This window comes from Amborella trichopoda, chromosome 1 (assembly GCF_054954075.1).
Source record: "Amborella trichopoda isolate Santa Cruz 75 chromosome 1, AtrichopodaSantaCruz75HAP2 v2.0, whole genome shotgun sequence".
Classification (NCBI taxonomy): Eukaryota; Viridiplantae; Streptophyta; class Magnoliopsida; order Amborellales; family Amborellaceae; genus Amborella; species Amborella trichopoda.
The window spans coordinates 26,649,699-26,668,452 of NC_142336.1; the positions used below are offsets into that span (position 1 = coordinate 26,649,699).

An 18,754-nucleotide genomic window follows, 5' to 3' on the forward strand; every position below is an offset into this window, starting at 1 on the left:
TATTTCAAAACATTACTATAGTCTATTATTCTTTCCTAAATTGCTTTGACTATAGTTTATTGTTCTTTCTTAAATTTCTTTGTAGAGAGAGAAAGATGTGGGTTTGAGTCCCACATTGAAGAAGAGAGTTTTTTGAGCTGTATTTAAAAGCACGTATTCCCATGCAATATACTCTTAATACAAAAGAGAGAGAGGGTGCATGTGCAGGCATGCAAAGCATGCAATGCGCATGCGCACATGCGTATGCGTGTGCGCGTACATGTGTGTGTATGTGTGTGCAAGGGCCCTTGATAGCGCACTTTGCACCTCGCATGCTCGCATCGGCAAGAGAGGCACTCCTCGTCTGAGCACGTCTATGGGTCAGGCTCTGGGCTCGATCTCTTTTTGTGAACCCAGCTCGTGTGGGATACCAACAGTCATCTAGCCATTGATGCATGTGGGTCACTCAACGGTCATATAGCCATTGATGAAATGGAGCCAAATGAGGCTGTAATAGTAGCTATCAAGCAAGTTAAGGGGCTGCATGTAACTTGTAGCTGTTGGTGGTGTATGTAACCACCGCTACAGTAAATGTGCAGCCACCTTGTGGCTCTATATAAAGGAGTCATTTCACCATACGAGACACACTTTTCATAGCCCTTACATCTCTCTCAATAGACCTTTCTTTGCAATTTAGCAAGTAAACCAGTGGGCTAAACTCTCTCTCTACTTGACTTTATCTCTTTCTCTCTCTAAACTATCAAGACTCTGGTGTCTCATGTGTGGGTTCCAAGCTTGGGTGCATAGAGCTTAGGAAAATTATAAAAGACCTCTATATTTTTTTGTATCCTGAGAACGATGCCCTTCTTATGCACATCAAATACTATATCGAAGGGGGGCAAATATCGTCTTAAGATAGTGCTCCTACGTGCCAGAAAACAAGAAGAGTTTGAGAGTACATTTTTTCAAATCGTACCTTTCTTTGCCTCCATTTCACCAATCCAAACTTCCAACAATTCAATATGATATTTCATGGGTGAAAGAAAGGAGATTGCCATTAGTTATTTGAAAGTCATGAATAACGATTTTACTCGACTCGAATGTGTCAACGGATTGAATTTCAAGTGATGGCAGCAAAATGTTCTGTTTTTGCTTACCACTCTTAAAGTGGCTTACATAGTCACCGAGTCAATGCCTGCACCACCACCACCATCGAATGACTCCACCGACGAGCAAACTCAATCATAAAAGAGATGGATGGAAAATGACTACAAATGCAAAGGTCATATCCAAAATGCCTTGGTGAACTTGATTTATGACATGTATTCCTCCATTGGCATGGCGAAAGAGCTATGGAAACTACTTAAAACCCAGTACCTCACAAAAGAGTCTAGTAACAAAATATTTATGATTTCTAACTTAGATTTTAAATTCATTAAAAACAAGTCTATTCTCTCTCAAGTATATGAGTTGTAGCTTGTATTCAATGAACTTAAAGATTGTGGTATCTCTTTGGATGAATATTTCCTAGTAGGCTCTATAATTCATAAGCTACCCCCATCTTGGAGAGAGTATCAAAATAAAATGAAACACAAGAAAGTTGATCTTGATTTGGTTTAACTTCAAAAATCTCTTCAAATTGAAGAAGAGAATAGAATTAGGGAAAAGAGAGATGAATTAATTAATTTTCACTCTAAGGCAAATCTTGTTGAGCAAAAATCAAGTGTTTCATTTAACAAGAAGCTTTTCTTTCCCAAGGTCCATAATAAATATTATAAGGAAGCTACTTGCTATGTATGTGGAAAACTGGGACACCATTCAAGAGAGTGTCGACACCGGAAAGGGCTCAAAAGGCTTAGAAACCAAGTGAACTTGACCATTGAAGAAAAAATTGTAGCTATGGTCACTGAAGTAAACGTGATCGATAAAGGCAATAAATGGTGGGTTGATACGGGTGATACCATTCAAGTGTGTAACAATCGAGACATGTTTAAGACTTTTGAACTCGTGGGTGACAGTAATTTAGTTCAACTTGGAAGCCAAGCTATGAAAAATATGCTTGGAAAGGGTACGGTGGGACTAAAGTTTAGTTTGGGCAAGGTACTTACCTCAAAAAATGTGTACTATATATTAGACATGAGAAGAAACCTTGTTTCGGGATGTATCTTGAACAAGAAGGGTTTTAAAATGGTCATTGGGTCTAACAAACTCATCTTGATAAAAAATGGTGTATTTGTTGGCAAGGGTACTCATGTGATGGGATGTTCAAATATGATATTGTTACTGAAATAAATAAGTATTTTGCTTATATTATGGCTTCTTGTAATGTATGTGGTTAGATTCCTCGATCGCGCCCTCGGGTTTGGGTGACCTGGTGGCTTGGCTCTGAGTTTGACTAGGACCCAGGACCTGAGACCGCTCTCTCGTGAACCGTGTCAGGAGGACACGGGTAGGATTACCAATCGGTGAGAGAGGAATTAAGGTGTGAGGTGGGACTTACCTCACTTGAGTCCGTGACTCACTTGGGCTAACGCGCGTGGGCGTCCTCTTAGATCATATTGGAATGCCCCCCAGATTTATGAGTGATTTGAAATCGCCGCTTTTGACCTATTTCTTCTTTTCCTGCAATCCCACACACACATTAAATTACAAGACAACTGGGTCTGAAGACTCCACCTTGTCATAGGGTGAGTGCACACAAGCTTGTGTACTCAAAAGAAAACAGAAAATGACATGATCGGGTTCATATCAATTCGACAACCTTCTAGCGTCTCCTTGACGAAGGAACCTTGATACATATTTTACAATAATAGAACAAGAACTGAGAGGGATATAAGAAAGTAGATAAGTGAAGGAAAAAAGAAGGGAAAAAGTTTAATCAGGCGGCTAGGCTAGCACAATGGCAAGACCGGCACAGAGGTTAGTCAAGTACGACAGATACACAGGCTCGGTAATCATATCGACATGATAGCTAGGTTGCTCGTCAACGAGACTACCATGGTGGTTGGTCCGACGCAATGGCTAATCTGACACGACAGCTAGACGGGCTTAGTAACTTGACAAACACGACTGCTAGGTTGCTCGATGTCGAGACAATCATGGCTGCACAAGACTTAGCTTACTCTTTGATTAAACAAAGAAAAGGGAGGGGGGGGGGAAGGAGAAATCATGCTTGGTGATATACACCACCATGCAAGAAAGAAGAGAAGGAAGAAAGAAAGGAGGGAATCGCACTCAACAGATTTTACTGCCGTGCGATACAGTAAGAAGAAGGAAGAAAGAAAGGGTCGTGCTCGGCAGCACTCACTATCATGCGAGATAGAAAAGAGAGAGAAGAAAAAAAAGAGTGGCACTTCGGCAGCATCGGCTGCCGTACGGGACAAAAAGGAGAGAGTGAGAGAGAAAGGAGGATAAGCGAGAAGAAGAAGATCGTCCTCGGCAGTGAGCACTGTCGTGCGTGTCAGGGAGGAGCAAGAAGAAAGAAAGAGTTGTGCTTGGTAGCATTCACTGCCATGCGAGATAGAAAGGAGAGAGGAGAAAGAAAGAGTCACGCTCAGCAACAATCACTACAGTGCGGGATAAAGAAGAAAAGAGAGAGAAGAGAGAGAGGAAGAGAGAAAAAGAAGATCACACTTGGTAGTGAGCACTGCCGTGCGTGATAGAGGAGGGGAGGAAGGAAGAGAAAGAGAGAGAGAGAGGAGAGAGAGAAGAGAGAGAGGAGAGATAGAAATAGAGAGAAGAGAGAGAAGAGAGAGGGAGAGAGAAGAGAGAGAAAGAAGAGAGGGAAAGAAGAGAGAAGAGTGAAGAGAGAAGAGAGAGAAATAAGAGAGAAAGAAGAGAGAAAGAGAGAAAAAGAAGAAAGAGAAAGAGAGAGAAAGAAGAGAAAGAAAAGAGAGAAAGAAGAGAGAAATATAAGAGAGACAAAAGAGAGAGAAAGGAGAGGGAGTAAGAGAGGAGAGAGAAGAGAGAGACAAAAAAGATCGTGCTCGACATGAGCACTGCAGTTCATGACAGAGAAAGGGAGGAAGGAAGAGAAAGAGAGAAGGGATGAGAAGAAAGAGAGAAGAGAGAGACATAAAAGAGAGAAAGGATAGAGAGAGAAGAGAGAGAGAAGAAAGAGAAAAGAGACACATAAAAGAGAGAAAGGATAGAGAAAGAAGAGAGAGAAAGAAGAGAGAAGAGAGAGAGGGAGAGAGAAAGAAGAGAGAGAAGAGAGAGGGAGAGAGAAAGAAGAGAGAGAAGAGAGAAGGAGAGAGATAAGAGAGAGAAAGAAGAGAGAGACAAAAAAGAGAGAGAAGTGAGAGAAAGAAGAGAGAGATAAAAGAGAGAGAAGAGAGAGAAAGAATAGGAGAGAGAAAATTACTTAGGGATATCCATCTAAAATTTCCCTCTCCTCTCTCTCCAAGTCGTGACCCATTATTCAAGAAAAAACAAGTTTTTTTCATCTAATAGGGGGTGTCCTTACAATGAGATGATACGTTCCTTATATACAAATGGTGCCCAAACATGGGTGGATGAAGAAAACTTGACCTAATTGATGAAAATTAGGTATTAAAATAATTAAAGAAAATCTAAGGAAATGGGGCAAAATGATGATTTTGCCCCTGCACCAACAATCTGAGTAATTACAAATCAATCCCTGCCATGGTCGTTCAATGATGTAAACTTTCTATGGCTGATTCAAGGCTTTTTCGATCACCATTCGATCAAAAGATTATTGTTTTCTTAATGAGCTTGAGAAGACGATCATTTTGGTATCAATTTCGAGTCGTGGATATGAGTTTCGAACCATGAGCACGACGTGGCAAAAACATGGAAACGTGTAATCTTGATTTCAAGATTCAACGTATTTCTTTGTATCTTTCGCTGATTTCTTCTTTGTAGCATGACGACGAAGTCATATGATTGTTCTGCAAAAAGAATGACTCGATTTGATACCCGGATGACAGTTTTACAAATTGGGAAACTTTGGCCAGAGTTTGGATTTCGTGGTCAGAATTATAGCAACTTCAGACTCATCATGTGTCAAATTCGGCCTTCCATCACATGCGAAGTTCAGTTCAGATGAAGCCTCTGACCTTGTGCTCGTAGTAAATTTGGTTTGAGGTCGATCCGACGTGCGAGCGCTGTGATATAGGAGTTTGATCAGAGGGACGTGTGGCTGGAATTTCCCTGCAACTTTTGAGTTTTCCGGTGAACCTCTCTCTTCCATTTCTCCTGGCTCGGGCCATGCCACTATGCGTATCGTATATCAAATCGACCGGGTCGATAACACGAACGTGCTCTCAAAATTTGGGCTCGATTTGACCTGGGATGAAGAAGATATGACCTTATAACATTTCCCCCCGAATTGATGATGTACAGTTTCCATTAATGGAAACTGGTTGGCCGAGGGTGCATCATAATTGTGTACAACCTACATATTTTGGATAATTTGGCCATAACTTGCTCCAAAAGCATCCAAACGCATCGAAAATTGATACCCAAGGGTTTTTGACTGTTTTGAATCCAATGCTTATGGTATGGAGACCATTTAACACTTTGATAATGGTGTTGTAGTTCAAAGCGCATTTTTAGCATGATAGAGGCAAGATTTCCTGAAATTGTTTTGATGTTTACACTGCCTAAAACTCGTCGGATTGCTACAAAACTTGGCAGATATTTTTAAGAGACCCTTAGCCATGTTATTACGCTTGCTTGGGCCATTATGAGACTATTGGAAATTTCACTTCATATCAGTGCTTATTGTCTTATGGCTTTCGTAGTCGACAAGCATTTCGGTACCTGTGGGCCTAGGTCACGAACTACTCTTTCCTTATTCGCACCGGGGATACAAGTAATGGAAAATAACCTCAAACAGCTTTCCTTGCTGAATGTTATGCTTCGAGAGAAGTGAAAGTACAACATTCAGAACAAAATTGTTCCCCCAACTTCAATTTTCTTCCTGATCACCGGATCACAAGAACGTCAAAGGGATATTTGTGCAAAGCTGCTTGCCGTAGGGGTGACCAAGGCGCTTCAAGACGGTTGAGGGTTTTTGTTGGCTTACCCTAGATGCGGAGACTTTTAAGGGATGAGTTTTAAGGCCTCACTCATGTCAGATGTATAAGATGCTTTTAAAGTCTTCACCCTCATTGGACTTATTGGTGGCATTGTTTGCTGCTACACCAGGTTTGCTTTGACAAGCAGGGAACCTCTGTGGGTCCCGTTTTGCCGAGCCCAACGATTGTTTGGTCCGATGAAGGAGGGATTTTAGCGAGGCAGCCTCGGTTCGCTTCACCCTGATTGCTGTGGGCAGGTATTGACCTGATTTGACAGTTGCTTACTTGTGTGGGATCTAGAGGGATGATTTTAACATCTACACCCCATTAGACGTATGGTTGAATGATTTTTTTATTTTTTGGGTCTCGATAACAGGATATTTAGCTACCAAGAATTTTTGAAATGCTGGCTGAAGCGGCTTGTGGAGGTGGACACTGCATCATCCTACTTATTGGTTCGAGCACCCTTTCGAGTTTTTTATTGGACAGGGGAAGCAGTGCCGTAGAGATGGTTTTCACCAACGTCCTTTTTATTTAGGCTCTTTTTCCCATGACCTGACGACCATGTTTGCCTTTCTTTCCATTTTTACTCACAATGCCTTTTCAGGTTTTCATTGTGCCCAGTTTTTATTTACAGAACACTCTTACTCATGGTTTTGTGACCATGCCCGTCCGTCATTTTTACTCTTGCCATTCCCATTTTTGGGTTTACACCATTCCTATTTTTTTGTTTTTATGGGGGCATGTTTCAGGTCATGCTTCTAGGACTTGAGCAAAGCAGTATAACGTCATGCGGTCAGGACGTGCACTATAGTTTAAGGTCATATAGTAGGATCGTAACGGAGATGGATGACCATTTGTGGTGGCCACAGGGTGAGTATGGTGGTGGTTTGACTCATTTTGGGGTGATGGCATGAGACTTTATGTGAATGATGGATTGTGTTTGGATGGAAGGTGGATAAAGGGGTGACCCGCTAGCTGACGGTGAGTGCGGATGATGGAATGCCTCACTATGGTTTCGTGAGCATGGGTTCGACTCACTGGGGAAGGTGGCGAGGATAATGGAGATAGACTCTTTGGAGAGGCAATGGAGGTGGTAAAAATGTGTATGGAGGCATATTGAAGGTCATTCCCACCAGGACCTGGGCAAAGCAGTTTAGCGTCATGCGGCCAAGACGTGCACTATAGTTTAGGGTCATACAGCTGGACTGTTGTGCGAAGTAGTTCAATGTCATGCGGCCAGGACATGTGCTACAGCTTGGGGTCATACATCTGGACCATTGAGCATAGCAGTTTAACGTCATGTGGCCAGGACGAGTGCTACAGTTTAGGGTCATGCAACTGAACCATTGGGCAAAGCAGTTTAACGTCATGCGACTAGAACGAGTGCTAAAAAAAAAAGTTTAACGTCATGCTGCTAGGATGAGTGCTATAGTTTAGGGTCATGCAACTGGACTGTTGTGAGTCGCCATGTATGTGGGTTGCAAAATGTGGGGTGGACTCACTAGAAGATATGAAATGGATGAGACTCCATGAAAAATGGGTTTATGAATGGTGGTCTGATTCACTGGAGATGAAATGGCTTAGACCATTTATGGGCAGTGGGTTCAGATGGTGATGGTGGCTCAGTGAGGGATGGTAGGTGGAAGCAGGCTTACTGGGGATTAAGAATTGGGTATGAGTCCCTGGGGATAAAAGATTAGGGGATGAATATGGGTCTAATGGGGATAGCCAGATGCTGAGGATTGAACCTTGTCGATGCGCACATGAATAGGCCGGCTAGGGAAGGCATGCGTGGAGGCACATGCAAAAGACATGGGTGGAGTGGTCAAAAGGGTTGCACTTGGCAATGGAAAATGCGCATGGCAACAACACATGATGGTCAAGTGTGTTCGTCAACAAAGTGCATGTGGCAGTGATGCGTACACGGCTGTAGAGGGAACATGCTCGGTAGCACTTGACTGGGGGAATGTGTTGTTCAGCTCATGCGACGAAAGATCACACTTAGCGACAGCATTTGGAGAGGGAATGCGCTCAGCAGCAACCATTTGCCCTGGGCAGAAACATGAACGTGCTCAGCAGCACTAATTTGCATTCGACGACAACATGAACACACTTGGTAGCAACAGGTGACAAGGGAACGTGCTCGGCAGTGACATGCTGGGCTTTGAGCTCGGGCCTAGACCCGACTCGGCCTGGTCTATCGAAGTTTGGCCTCTTGGATCAGTCTATCATTTCAACTTTACTGGGGGCACTTTTGGTAAGCCCTAACTATAAAAGTGGTGAAAACCCCTTTTACTATTTTATGAAAGGTAAAACGCTAAGGGCTTCGAGGGTGGCAAAGGGTTTCCAAGGAGATTTTGCAGGGATTTTTCGTTAAGGGGTGAGTTTTTTGGTAGGTTTTGTGAAGGAGGAGGCTTCGGTGAGAAGTTTAGCGAAGACTTCTCAATGGTTTTCTGGCAATAGTGAGGCACCAAGAGTAGGAGGGAAGTCTTGGCAGTGAATCGGGGAGGTTTTCTGGAGGGCTGTTGGTGGCTTTCCGACGATAGGGCAACACCGAGAAGGAGGGAGTTCTCGGTAGTGGGCCATGATATACATATATATATATATATATATATATATATATATATATATATATATATATATATATATATATATATATATATATATATATATATATATATATATATATATATATATATATATATATATATATATATATATATATATATATATATATATATATATATTTGGTGACAAGGAAATGCCGGGGGACTTTGGTGAGGTGAGGAATTCTTGTGCAGACTTTTCGACAGACAGTCAGTGGTTTTTCGACGATAGGGCAATTCTGAGATGAAGAAGGGAGGGTTTGACAGTGCGCTGGGAGGTTTTTTGGCATTCGTATGGGAAGTTCGGGTAAGAGAAATAGAATGGTTGCAAGTTTTCGGGAGTGACTAAAGGGTCACAGGCAGCCGAAAGGTCGCAAGGCAGTCGACGGATGACAGACAGCTGAGGGGTCACCGACAACCAAAAGGGGGTAGGGAGCTGAGGAGTTACAGGCAACTAAAGGGTAACTGGGAGCTGACGGGTCACAGACAACTGAAAGGTCATCGGGTAACCAAAGCATCATGCAAATACACATGGCGAGCGCCCACACTCATCAAGTGTTTGTTCACGGTCGCTAATCATGCGCGGCAGTAAACGTGCTCAGCAATGGTCGTACACGGAAGTTTTCGTGCACGAGAGTGGTCATGCACAACAACAGTCATGCACGACTACGAGCATTTGTCAGTGAGCATGAGTGACAGGAAGCGCGCATGATGGCTTTCGTGCTCGGCAGTGAATACACACGATGGCTTCTGTGCTCGATAGTGAATACGCACGGCAGCTTAGTGTTCTTGCACGGCAGCTTAGCGTGCTAGACAGTGAATATGCACTTAGCTTAGTAAGCTCGACAGTTTGGACCGTCACTCAAAAGGGGCAGCATCATATTGGTTGGCAAGAATTTCTGAGAGCATTTCTTTGACGAAGAGCTTTCCGAGGGTAGGAAACTTTAGAAATGGTAACTTCATTGATGGCGACTCAATCAGAGGGAATCCCATCTAGTTTGGAAGCTAAGGCCTCAAGCACAATTGTGAACTCCATGTTGTTCTGTGGAAGGGAACTCATTGCGAACAAGGCATGTTCTCCCTTATAAGCGTGTTCCTTGCTAGAGAAGTCTACTTTGTATACTCGATCTAAAACCCTTCTCTGTTCCTCTGATGCCGAAGCAACACTAGCGATCCACTGGTCTCTTTTCCTCAGATGCAGGAGCAACACTGATAGTCAACTGCTCTTCCTTTCCTCAGATGCAAGAGCAAAGCTAATGGTCAACCACTCCTCTTTTCCTCAGGTGTAAGAGCAACGTTGATGGTCAACCGCTCCTCTTTTCCTCAGGTGCAATAGCAACGCTGATGGTCAACCGCTCCTCTTTTCCTCAGATGCAAGAATTGAATTTTGATTTTTCACACTTGTAATGAAAAATTATATCTGTAACTTGCAGGTTCTCTTAATAAAAATTTTGGCTTGTTTGCACTACTTATCTCCCATGTTTCTTATGAATGTAGTAGGCCTATCACACTCTCTTTTCCTTTCAGAGTCATGCCTCAAGCTTGAAGGTATGTTTAAGGTCTTACCTTCGAGACCTCCAAGACCGTAAGGATCACGAGTAATACCTTTTTAGGTAATGTCCATTGATAGAGGGCATCACATCCTTCCCATCAGAATGAATCAATATATAGGCTCCATTTGGGGACACCTTTTTATTACATAAGGACCTTCCCACTTTGGTTCAAACTTTCCTTTACGATGCCCATGCATGACGATCGGCCTTTTCACCACTAGAAACAAATCACCACGAGCGAATGAACGGACTTTGATTGACTTGTCAAAAGCCCTCTTCATCCTCCCTTGATGGAGCTCGAGCTTCTGCTGAGTCTCTAGTCTCTTCTCATCTAGTGCATCCAATTCTTGATAATGAAGCTTGACTTGCTCATCTTTTGTCATATCATGATGTACGGTGATGTGAAGCGATGGGAGTTGGATCTCGCGAGGTAATACCGCTTCACTTTCATAGACCAAAGAATAGGGAGTAGAATCGGTAGCACTCTGAATTGTGGTACGATAAGCCCATAAAGCCTCAGGAAGTTTCTCGTGCCAATTTTTAACACTGACTTCCTTAGAATGCTGTAAAGGGTTTTGTTGAAGGCTTCGGCTAAACCATTTGCTCGAGGATGGTACATAGTAAAGTACTTCCACTCAAAGCCAAATTGGTTAGCTTAGTGGTCAATATGTTGGCTCCTGAACTAGGGTCCATTGTCTGATATGATCTGATCAGGCATACCAAAGCGATAAATGACGTGATGTCACACAAAATTGGCTACTGATTCTCTGGGGAAATTTGAGAGGGACCACTTAAGCCCATTTGGAGAAGTAATCTATAGTAGTCAAGATGAAGGTATGACCCAATGCTGAGGAAGATGGGTCTGACAATATCCATACCCCATTGTGAAAAAGGACATGACATCACCATAGGATGCAGAGACTCTAGTGGCTTATGAATGAAGTTTGAATGTATCTGCCACACTTAGCACCTCTTGGTCATAGGATAACGAATCTGTAACCATTGATGGCCAATAATAGCCCAATCTGTATATCCGTTCATAGAGCTTAAGATCAGACTGATGAAAGCCACATATCCCGGCATGCACTTCTTCAAGTACTTGTTTTGCCCCTTTTGTGTCGATACCTCGGAGAAGGATGGCATCGAAGGACCGTCGGAAGAGAACATCTCCATTAAGAAAAGTGTACTTGGTGGCCAATCTTCGTATATTGTTGCGCTCAATGCAATCCTCTGGTAGTCGACCGTGTTTGAGAAAGTTGATTATTGGTTCCATCCAATCGTCAACTTGTTCAACCTCAGCACCTATTGGATCAAAGATCTCTTCCTCTTGTCTTTTAGACTTATCGTCTCGGCCCTGCTTCGCCTTCTTTTCAGCTTCTAGAGCATCTTTAGCAGGGAGGAGTGCATTCTGGTAAAATATTCCTTTCATCATCCCCATCTAACTCTCCAATCAGCTCAATGTGCCTCCACTCTGCTACCCATATAGGCATGGGTTCTTCAAGGAGATTTGAATAGTGGCATCGACCTTAGCAAGGGCATCGGTCAGGGAGTTTAACCTTCTGGGAATATGCCCTAAGGAGAAGTTAATAAGGTTCATTATCAAAGTTTTCACAGTGTCATGATAGGGCTTAAGACTATCTTTCCTCACATCATATTGGTTAGGTGCCTCGATCTTGCCTCCCCGGATCTACGTGATCGGGTGACACATGTCTTGGGCTGAAAAAACTCGGGACTTGAAATCACTCTCTCGGAAACCTCGTTCACCAAACAAGTACAGGTGTCCAACTAGTGAGAAAGGAATTTTAACATGAGGTGGGACCAACCTCACCTGGGTTCGTGACTTACCCCGACTGACTCACGCGGGTGCCCTCTTAGATCACGACGGAAAGCCCTGGTTCGGAATCGCCTCCCTTGACCAACAATGTCCCTGTTTTCTGCACAACATTATCATGGTTAACTTGAAAGACATGTGGGCTGAAGGACCAACCCTTTTCTTAGGGAAATGCACATTCATAAGTGAGGGTGATGAAGTGGAAGATTCGAATAAAGGTAGAAAAGAGAAGAGAAATCAGTAATGGGATGAGACTAGTATGATAGCTGGACCAGTACAATGACCGACTCGGAGTGGTAGCAAGGCAGGCATGGTACTAGGACCAGTGCGACGGAAATACTACTCGAAACTGAGGTCGATATGACTGTCTTAATATGGTGTGGCAGCAAGACGAGCATGGTACTTAGGACCAGCACGACCGCAATACTGCTCGATAGCCAGACTGCTATGGTAATGCTAGACCGAGTCCACCCTCAATCAAGTGAGAAGAGAAGAGAATGAGGAGGAAGCGCGAGATGGCAAAGAGACGGGGCCTCAATTAGGCATCGCCATTCACAGCCATTGAGCAACAGTGTCATGGCCCTTGGACGGCGCTAGACACTACTGCTCCTCGTTGTCTGTGCTCCTCGTTGAGACATCGAAGACACATTTGTGTGGCTCCTCCTGTTTCAATCTTTCACCTATAACTTCTTCCGAGAGTGCCCGTTTGTGCTGAAATTTGACCCATGGGGAATTTCAACTGTGTCAGCTCCAATGGCGGTGGTCCCATATCAATTTGAGGCACCGAAATAGAGCTCTAGTTGTAGGTCCATTTCAGGGTGCTAGAGGCTGATTCTGCCGAAACTATCTCTCAGTCTGCACTGCCTTAGACATGTCGGACTGTGATGAACTTGGCAAGAGACTTTTAGAAGCCTTTATGAATATATTAACCATTTATGGGGTCATTTTGAGACTGTCAAAATTTCCACTATTCATTAGGCTTTATTGACTGGCTTCCCCCTTTATTTCGCATCGGGGACCCATGGTACTGAAAAATGTCTTCCAAAATTATGCCCCACTGAATGTTGTGCTTCGAGAAAAGCGAGAAGGAAAAGCATTCTAAAAATTTCCTCTGGCTTTATTTCTTTTTTCTTCCTAGCCACATGACTACGTGAACACCAAGGAGATTCTCGCAATGTTGTAACTAGGATGCTCAAACGTTTAGATGCAATGTACTGATCCATCTATTGAGACTTTAGGGGGAGAAGAGAATTTGAGTGATTTGTGGAAGTCGTCACCCCCAAGGGACTATTTGTGATTCTGACAGCTGAGGATTTTTGTGGGACCTCGTTGGTTAGAATCGAGCTTATCTGGAGGCCAGGTGCCATGCTTTAGGGAACTATTGGATTGATAGCCAAAGAGCCTTTGGTCGGCATTTGTTTGCTGCTACACCAAGTTTGCTTTTGATAATCAGGGTACCTCTGTGAGCCCCATCTACTGGATCCCGTCAAGGGCCTTTTTTTTGGCCTATCTCAAAGGTCTGGGCCTGTCGGCTAGGGGGGATTTTGGTGAGGCATCACCCTGATGTCTCTGGTCCTCGGCTTTGTCAGTTTCTTGCCTCGAAGTCTTTGGTTTGTCATGATTTTCTTGTTCTTGTTGTTTGGGAGATCTTGTGAGGTTCTCACTCCAAGGTGAGCCATTTTGTGTTGTGATTGGATGTTGCCAGTCGAGGATTTTGTGTGGATCTCATTAGCTATAATTTGTGCCTATTTGGCAATTAGGTGCCGGTTGAGGCTGTGATGTTGCGTCAACCTGTTTTTTCTTGGTCCAAGCGCCCTTTGTGGGTTTTCACCTGGACTGGGGAAGTGGCGCCATAGAGACAATTTTCACCAACTTTCTTGATTTTCGAGCTCTTTTACCCTTGACCTTTCCGATATGTCCACCCTTTTCATCTGTTTATGCTCATGATGCCTTTTTGGGGTTTTCACCGTGCTCAATTTTTGTTTTTACGGAACTATTTTACTCATGGCTTCGTGACCATGCCCGTCCATCATTTTTACTCATGGTGTTCCTTGTCCAGGTATATACCACGATGTATTTACGGTCATGCCTTCAGTACCTGTGCGAAGCCTTTTATCATCATACGACCAAGACATGCACTATAGCTTAGGGTCATACAGCTAGACCATAGTGGTGATGAATGGCAGTCTTTGGAAGCCATAGAGTGAGTGTGGTGGTGGTTTTGACTCAATTTGGGGAGATGACACGAGGCTACCTATGAAAGATGGATGATGTATGAATAGTGGGTGAAAAGTAGTGACCCACTAGCTGACGACGAGTATGGATAGTGGAATGGTTCTCCGTTTTGTGAGCATGGGTTAAACTCACTGAGGAATGATGGATGATGGTAATTAGGTGAATGGGTTCACTGGGGAAGTAGTGAAGGTGGCACATGAATGGGTCGGTTAGGGAAGGTGTATGTGAAGATGCACGTAAAGGGCATGTGCGTGTATGTGGGGGGGGACCTTTAAGGTCATGCCTCCTGAACCTGGGCAAAGAAGTTTAACGTCAAGCCACTAGGACATGCACTATGGTTTAAGGTCATATAGCTTGGATCGTGGTCATGCAGCTTAAGGTCATGCAACTAGGACCATGCAGTTTAAGGTCGTGCAACTAGACCTCTGCTACGATTTAAGGTCATATAGTTTGGACCATGGTGCTAAGCCTTTTAATGTCATGCAGCTAAGATGTAGACTATGGTTTATGGTCATAGAGTTTAGACTGTGGCTATGCAGTTTAAAGTCATGCAGCTAGGACTAGGTCATCATTTTTACTCATCAGTTTAAGGTCATATAGTTTAGACCATGCAATTTTAGGGTCATACACCTAGACCAAAGCTGTGCAGTTTAAGGTCATGCAGCACAGACCGTTGTGTGGGTCTCCATGTAGGTGAAGCTTCATGGGGGGATAGGCTTGTATATAGCAATCAGACTCTCTAGGGATAAAACAGTTAAGGCTATACACATGTCGAGAGCTTTAGATGAAGATGGTGGCCCTACAAGGAGTGGAAAACAGAGGTGAACTTCACCAGGGATATAGGCAGCAAGTGTGACTCCCCGGGGATAATGAGTAATGGCATGGATTTAACTCTGCTGAGGATGACAGGCCAGAGCACAGATGCAACCCACTGGGAGTTGAAAAGATAAGATTGACTCTATGGAGATAATGGGTTGTGGTACGGATGTGACTCTTACTAGGGATGTTGGTGTGAAACAGACCCATCGGGGATTGAAGGGGTAAGGCGACGTTTTCTTTTGGATACACCTAACTCCATTGGGTATGTTGATGAAATATGCCTAGCTCCACTAGGGATGTTGATGGAATACACCTAATTCCACTGGGGATGTTGATGGAATACACCTGGCGAAGAGGTGCGCCCATTTCACAGTTTAGAGTCATGTGTATGGACTATTTGTCGCGCCGTTCATCATCTTGCGACAGGGACATGCGCTACAGTTTAAGGTTTTGTAGCTTGGACCCTGCAGTTTAAGGTCGTCCAACTAGACTATGGTAAGGGAATGTGACTCCCTGGGAACTGGAGTCGTAACTGAAAAATTGACTCTGAAGAGCGAGACAATGGCGCATGGAAAGAACTTCTTGAGGATGCAGAACGATGGTCCAGATGGGAGTGTCATAGCATGCGCACGACACTAAGCTTTCGATGACGCATGTGGCATTAGCCCCTTGATGAAGGGCACATAGCGTTAGGCCCTTGTAAAGCACACGCGGCGATACTTTCTGGTAATGCGCACAGTGATGGCTTTTGGGTGATGCGCATGTGACTCCTTCTGGTAAAGTGTACGACAATGGAGTTTTGGTGAGGCACGAGCGACGTTAAGTCCTCATGAAGCGCAACGAGAGTTCCTTGGCAAAGTGCACGACAATAGCTCCTTGGCGAAGTGCACGATGATAACTTTTGGGTCTCGGGCTTGACCGCCCCAGCCTGGTCTTATTTTCGTCTGAAGGTGAGGACTAGAGCTCATTTTGAATTTGTAAGGGGCAATTTGTGGCAGTCCTGAGTATAAAAGGGGGAAAAACACATTTTACTATTTTACCGAAAGGTAAAACAGTTGAAGAGAGTTTTTTTTTTTTTAAAGAGAGAGAGAGCTGAACCTTCCATCAAGAGACTCCCGACAAGAGTTTCCTGGCCAACACTCGCAGCATACAGGCCTTCAAGAGTTTTCTAACGAGCTTGAGCAGTTCATGGGCCTTCGTAGCGTGCTTACGAATGTTTTTAGAGAGTGCCAAGGCTTTCAAAGCAATGAACTGAGGCTACACAGAGTTTCACCAAGACTTTTCTGGTGAAATTACAAGAGTCGCAATGGTGCTCTACAGGAGTTCTAGTGCTTTTCTGGTAGTTCAGCAGTTGCTGGCAGATTGCAGAAGGGTCAGGGGGTTTTGACGGTCCTCTGGTTATCAGGAAAGAAGAAGGAGGAGCAGCAGTGGACTCACTAGAAACACAGTGAAATTTCAGTGAGTTGTGGCGAACTGCAGAAGTGCAAAGAAGAGAGAAGGGAAACCCTCAGGGTCACAGGGGAGCTTTCAAGGAACTCCGAGCAGCTTTTCGCTAACTTCGATCATTAGTGGAAAGGTTTCTCGGCGAGTAGGAGTGAGTTCCCGGTGAAGAGGGCAAACACCGGTGAGAACCCAAGGCGTTGTGAGGCCGTAACGGTCGAGGAGGTGAAGGGCAGTGGGACGAAAAATGGTCACCCTCCTCATACGCGGTGACAGGCCACGCCGCGCGTGTCAGGTGGTGTGCCCAGATTTCATGGGACGTGGTGTGCCGCACGTGCGATGCGTGCAAACAGCTGGAGCACAAGTATTCGACACAGACGACGTTACCCCACTCTTCGTCTTGGTCTTTATGCGGAGCTTCTGATTTACTTCTGCAGACGGAGATAGCCCCTTTGTTGTGAGATGGTGACAGTGGTTGGATACACCCTCTTTAATGAATGTCTTCTTGGCAGCCAGCTAGGGCCTCGAAAGCTTCCAAAATGCCAGTCCCTTTGAAAAAGGTTTCTGAGGACACAAATAGGGGAGGATTGATGGTAATTGAACCTAATGAAGCGCATCCCACATCTCAACCTCTTGTTCCTAGGAGTGGTGGCACACCACTACCTTCTCCGGGTGATTCTAGTCTGTGCGACTTGATAGTAATGGGCAACTGAGCATTTTCTCTTGCTTCTTTGATAAGGGGCATTGAAATTTCTGCTCGAAGGGAACCTATCACAAGTTTTGCTTTTGTAGTCACTTCCTTCTAAGGACAAGTTATTCATCCTCTCGTTTGGTGAATTCGTGGAGGCTTTGTCGTATCTTACTTCGTGATGCCTTTCCCTGCGAAAGTTATCAAGCTCAATTGTCGTATTGTTTTTGCAGACAATGGACGAGACCTTCTTAGAGCCTCTTATCAAGTTTTCAGTCGGGCTTCTTTCTTCGAGTTGATCATGTCCCATTTTTGATGAAGAGGCTGATGGACAACCTCCTAGACTTCAATGTTACCTTCGCAGACTTGTTCAAAACGAAAGTGACTGAAGTAGCTCAATAGGCTAGGGCAGTTCTAGATTTAGAAGAATCATCTTCTATTGAGAAATATCCCTTTATCAGGCCCTTACTTAAGTTCTTCCCTAAGCCGTTGACTGTCACAGATTCTGTGAAGGCACACTCGGGTAATCTTAAAACCAATTTTCTCATGCATTAGGTCGTTCACCCAGATTTTGAGATTTTTCCTTCAAAGATTCCTTCGATATTTAAAGAAATCACATGTTTTGAAAATGAGGATGACATGGCGATTCTTGCTTACTACGGCCCGTGAGGAAAAAAAGACCTGTTTTCTCCTCAGTTGGTGCGTGGGGAATATCCTCCTTTGGTTAGAAAGCTTGCCTTTCTCCAAGCGGCGGCTATGAAGGATGGAATCAAATGGACACAACATAACTACTATAGGCTTAGTCTAGAGAACTGAGCGATCTTCTTCATTCATTGTACACAAACATTGGGCAATAGAAATAAAATGCCCCTCTTTGCCTTTTACTTTCTTTGTATGTCATTACTTGCGATATTCTCTTGCTTTATGAATAAAATTCTTTCTTTTGCTTTAGTGTGGTGCATGGCTTTTTTATTCCTCCTTTTCTTTCTGCTTTATTACTTCTGCCCTTTCATAGTGTGAGACGAAGAAGGATAGCCCACTCCTTGCTTCATGTTTTGACAGCTTGTCGTAGCTCCAATGACCTCGAACGGGGGAGCAATTGCTTCCTCACCCCTTAGCGTTTGATTGGATAGGGCTCATAATTCATGGTTCTCATGATTTGGTGAGCATGTTTTCTGTAAACACTCCAATTTAGGGGGCCTTAGCTTCAATTCGAGGTGCAATGCTTTTGATCTTGTCATAGGTCTTAGTCTCAGGGACAAACTGCTTCAACTGCTTTGAAGCGATTCTCATTACCTCTAGTTGACTATGGAGGCTACGAACCTCACTTCTTAGCTCTACCATGGGGTCTTGTTTCTAAGAGCCGGAAGGGCTGAGTCTTGTGTACCTGTACTTCTTCGAGAGCCTCTGAGAGGTGTAAGACCTCCTTTTGGCTGCTAGTGATATCCTGCTCAAGGAGGACAAGATCAGGAGTACCTTCCTTGGTGGTTTGCATGCCACTTCTGCTTCTAAAAGAGTAAAGGGGACATATATGACCTTTTGCTGGTCTGGTGTATAGG

The 18,754-nt window shown here is 44.0% G+C and overlaps 1 protein-coding gene across 1 annotated transcript; it reads right to left on the bottom strand.

The window, feature by feature from the left end:
* Positions 1-11,113: 11,113 nt before the first annotated feature.
* LOC105420089 (uncharacterized) lies at positions 11,114-11,620 on the bottom strand. The gene has a single exon (XM_011622339.1). It carries the CDS (start codon positions 11,618-11,620, stop codon positions 11,114-11,116), a length of 507 nt encoding a protein of 168 aa, XP_011620641.1.
* Positions 11,621-18,754: the final 7,134 nt, after the last annotated feature.

What these genes read in the sequence shown, in the direction of transcription:
- LOC105420089 (XM_011622339.1), bottom strand. Translation starts at nt 11,620, where the DNA reads ATGGGGATGATGAAAGGAATATTTTACCAGAATGCACTCCTCCCTGCT.